Source organism: Haliaeetus leucocephalus, unplaced genomic scaffold, assembly GCF_000737465.1.
Source record: "Haliaeetus leucocephalus isolate CR32 unplaced genomic scaffold, Haliaeetus_leucocephalus-4.0 Scaffold312, whole genome shotgun sequence".
Lineage (NCBI taxonomy): Eukaryota > Metazoa > Chordata > Aves > Accipitriformes > Accipitridae > Haliaeetus > Haliaeetus leucocephalus.
In genome coordinates, this window is record NW_010972748.1 from 9,427 (window position 1) to 13,627 (window position 4,201).

Sequence of the window (4,201 nt, forward strand, 5' to 3'; positions counted from 1 at the left end):
CTTCACCAGCGCCCAGGGGTGGGCAACCTGTCTGGTCCTTCCATCCATGGGCTCTTCAGTGATGGCCCTCAGTGAGGCCCGCTAACACCCTCAGAAACCTGGATGTTTGCTTTTGACTTTTACTTCTCCAGAGGCTTCTTCAAACTTTCAGTATCTGCAGTTCAGGAGCTTGGCACCAGAGGGCTCATTAACACGCACAACGCCCTAACAAACCAAGTCTCTGGACATAATTTCCCTTAATTCCTCAGTTCTTCTTTGGTTGATCAGAGAGATTTCAGGAGTGCAGCCAAAGTGAAAACTTTTCAATAGTAACTAAAACTAAGAAAGGCTTTCTCTGTTTTCCAACTTGCTTCATTTCTATACTTACAGATTAAGTGATGTCAGCGATCTCCACTTGAGATTGATCCTAAGCATCTCCTAATGGAGTCTGAATGCGTAGGGAAATCAGTAACCTTCATGTCAGACACTCCATGGGCAGTCTGTGTCCCTGCTCCCCAACCCCACCGTTTCTCTCATCAGCTACCTGGCTGAACCAGACAATCCCTGCCAGATACATGAAGCTTTTTGGGAAAGCCTTGGCATCGGAGAGGAGAGAGAAGAGAAGAGAAGAGAAGAGAAGAGAAGAGAAGAGAAGAGAAGAGAAGAGAAGAGAAGAGAAGAGACTATTTCAGTTGGAAGGGACCTACAATGATCGTCTAGTCCAACTGCCTGACTGATTTAGGGCTGACCAAGTTAAAGCACGTTATTAAGGGCATTGTCCAAATGCCTCTTATACTCTGACAGGCTTGGGGCAATGACTACCTCTCTAGGAAGCCTATTCCAGTGTTTGACCATCCTCTTGGTAAAGAAACACTTCCTAATGTCAAGTCTAAACCTTCCCTGGTGCAGCTTTGAATCATTCCCACGCACCGCATCACTGGATACTAGGGAGAAGGGGTCAGCACCTCCCTCTCCACTTCCCCTCCTCTGGAAGCTGTAGAGAGTGATGGCATCGCCCCTCAGCCTCCTTGTCTCCAAACTAGACAAGCCCAAAGTCCTTAGCCACTCCTCATAGGACATTCCTTCCAGCCCTTTCATCAGCTTTGTTGCCCTCCCGTGGACACACTCAAGGACCTTCACATCGTTCTTAAGTTGTGGGGCCCAGAACTGCACAAAGTATTCAAAGTGAGGCCACACCAATGCTGAATACAGCGGGATAATCACCTCTTTTGACCAGCTGGTTATGCTGGGTTTGACGCACCCCAGGATGGGGTTTGCCCTCTTGGCTGCCAGGGCACACTGCTGGCTCACATTGAGCCTGCTCTCGACCAGCACCCCCAGATCCCTTTCTGCAGGCCTACTCTCCAGCCACCCCTCTCCCATAGCACTACAGGTCTGTATTTAGCCAATAAATAGAGTAACTGCTCTGAATTTCATTAGGCCATGTGGGGACGTTGATGAGACAACTGTCATTATAGTCAAAGGAGATCTAGAAAACCCAGCTGACGGTGAAGACAGAGTCAAGCTGAGATCTCCCTATGGTACATGACATGATTTGGTCAACTGAAAACCTGTGTAGGCTGCCCAGAAAACAAGAAATAGGGACAGGTTCAGCTGTCCTGCACATACCTCGGACAACCTCTGGCATCTCAAATGTCACCAGGTGTTTTCATCTGAGCAGCTCACTCCTACCCTCCACTTCCATTAAGTAGCATGGGAGCTGAAACAAGCAGCTCACAGACAGGTGCCTACTTTGTGCACACCTGAATTAAGGAGAGGAATCCCACCTGCTGAGGGTTTGTGGCAGGCATGGGAGGGAGCAAAGTCCCCTTCTAGCCCCAGGACTACAAACCCAGAATGAGATGCCTTGATTGACTCAGCTGAATCACTTCCCTCAGCTTGGACAAATGTGATCCCTGCCTGTCACTGGCTGGCTGTCCTGTCTTATAATGGGATGAGAAAGATTATTCTCACGCCCAGCTCTGTCTCTGACAGGAGACATCAGTGATTCCTTCAGCCTGGTTCACGGTAGGGCCCCAGGGACACCCAGAGGGAGCCCAGAAGGAGCAGAGAAGGTGACGCCTTGGGCTGGTCCTCTGCTGCTGAGCTGGGCTCCTGGGACGGAGGGAGCTCGTGGCAAACGAGCAGCGCTGCACAAAGACAGCTCTGCCCAGGAGCAGCTCCCCTGCAAAGCGCAGCAGGGCTGAGGGCACTGCCTGCAGGCAGCGAGGGGAGAGAAGTGAGGCAGGGAGAGGTTAAAGGCAGTGCAGGGTAGGTGGATGCTGAGAGCTCGCTGGGGAAGAAATCATCACAGTCCTCCACGTGGTAAGTCTGTGCGTGCAGGGCAATGAAGCTGCTGCTCCTGGAGGGATCTCCTAAAGCTGGCACATCCCACAACCTATGGGATCTTTCAAGTGGACTTTCACAGTTTCTGTAGTGTCGAGGAGGAGGAGGTGCTCCTCATCAGTGATTCCCTGCTGCACCCTCAGAGGGAAAGGGCATCACAGCTCCCTTCTCTCGGGGACAGCTGCAGGGCTGTGAAGCCGGGCGTGCACCCAGGGGTGCCCAGGGCTGTCCTTCAGAGCAGGGTCCCTGCACCCCAGGGCTCTGTGTGCCGGGGCTCTGCTCCCCACGGCACTCTGGGGGGAAGCTGTGGGTGGAAGGAGTGACAGCTCTATGGGTCAGGGCTGCTTACAGCTCCACATCACCCTGAGGACATCTCTGGGGGAGTCTTTTCAAGAGGAAGGTCAAGGCTGGGGCTATCTGAAAGGAAAGGAGGGTGTGCGTTGAGTTTTCTGTTCTTGGTGTTCTGGGTGGGCAGTGGTTGATTGGAATTTTTCTCCATTCTGGAGAAGGCACTGAGGCTGCAAATCTCGTTAGGACTTGCCTGAGATGTCTCTTAGACTCCCCCCACCCCCCCACCCCCACAAAGATATTTGTGGGCAGTGCCCTGCTACCAGGAGGTGTCTGCAGGGCAGAGAAGAGCACACAGTGGGTGGGATGGTGTCTGTGAACATGGACAGGGAGGAGACGTGAGGACAGAGAAACAGCTCTGGGCAGGGGCATCTCCAGGCAACAGAGACATGGGCAGGGAGTGAGAGGGAGCTGCTCCCAGAAATGCCACCGGAGGAGGGATTTGGGCATGTCGCTGCCATCCCCTGCAGTGCAGGTGCCTTCCCCAGAGCTACCCCCCCGGTCTCCTCTCCCACCCAGCATGGCCTCTGCCCAAAGGCCATGGGGTCCAGGCCATGAGTCACCTCCTCCGCAGCCGGACCTCCAGAAGAGGAGAGCTGCATGTGTCCTCCAATGTGGTACACAACAAAGGGGCTCAAAGCACCTACACTCTGAGATGGAGTGCACAGCTGGGTAGGGACGAGGCTTCACTGCATGCTTCTGTCTTTCTCTCCTTGCTTCATTTTTTTTGAGCACTGCAGTATTTTTCTTCATTTCTCCATGTATCCGTGGTGGTCTTGCTCTCTGGGGCTTATGTGGGGGGGCAGATCAGCTTCTGTCCTGATACTGACTCTGCAGATATGCCCTGGAAGTGTCTTCATGGGAACTAGATGCCCAAGCTCCGTTTTAAAATGTCAGGCATGTCGCTCACCTGATAGGGTTGGGGAATGAGCTGACTTGTTCCTCATTCAGATCAGGGAGGAGGATTTCCACGAGAAAACACAAGGGTTTTTCTTAAAGAAGTCTCTCCACTGACTTTTCCTCCTTGAACAGGCCCTCATGCCCAGAAGGACCAAATGTCCAACAGCAGCTCCATCACCCAGTTCCTCCTCCTGGCATTCGCAGACACGCGGGAGCTGCAGCTCTTGCACTTCTGGCTCTTCCTGGGCATCTACCTGGCTGCCCTCCTGGGCAATGGCCTCATCATCATCGCTGTAGCCTGCGACCACCACCTCCACACCCCCATGTACTTCTTCCTCCTCAACCTCTCCCTCCTCGACCTGGGCTCCATCTCCACCACTGTCCCCAAATCCATGGCCAATTCCCTCTGGGACACAAGGGCATACCAAGGGTGTGCTGCCCAGGTCTTTCTTTGTTTGTTTTCTGTGCTACAACAGAGTTTTATCTTCTCACTGCCATGGCCTATGACCGCTACATTGCCATCGGCAAGCCCCTGCACTATGGGACCCTCCTGGGCAGCAGAGCTTGTGTCCACATGGCAGCAGCCGCCTGGGGCAGTGGTTTTGTCTATGCCGCGGCGCACACTGCC

General features: G+C 53.4%; 1 protein-coding gene across 1 annotated transcript in view; it reads left to right on the forward strand.

Annotated features, from left to right (window-relative positions):
• The first annotated feature begins 3,728 nt into the window (after positions 1–3,728).
• The window catches only part of LOC104834119 (olfactory receptor 14J1-like), a 1,137-nt gene continuing 664 nt past the window's right edge, over positions 3,729–4,201 (forward strand). The window contains exon 1 of the mRNA XM_010571234.1: positions 3,729–4,003. Coding sequence (XP_010569536.1) covers positions 3,729–4,003 — 275 coding nt within the window. The remainder of the gene's footprint in view (positions 4,004–4,201) is intronic.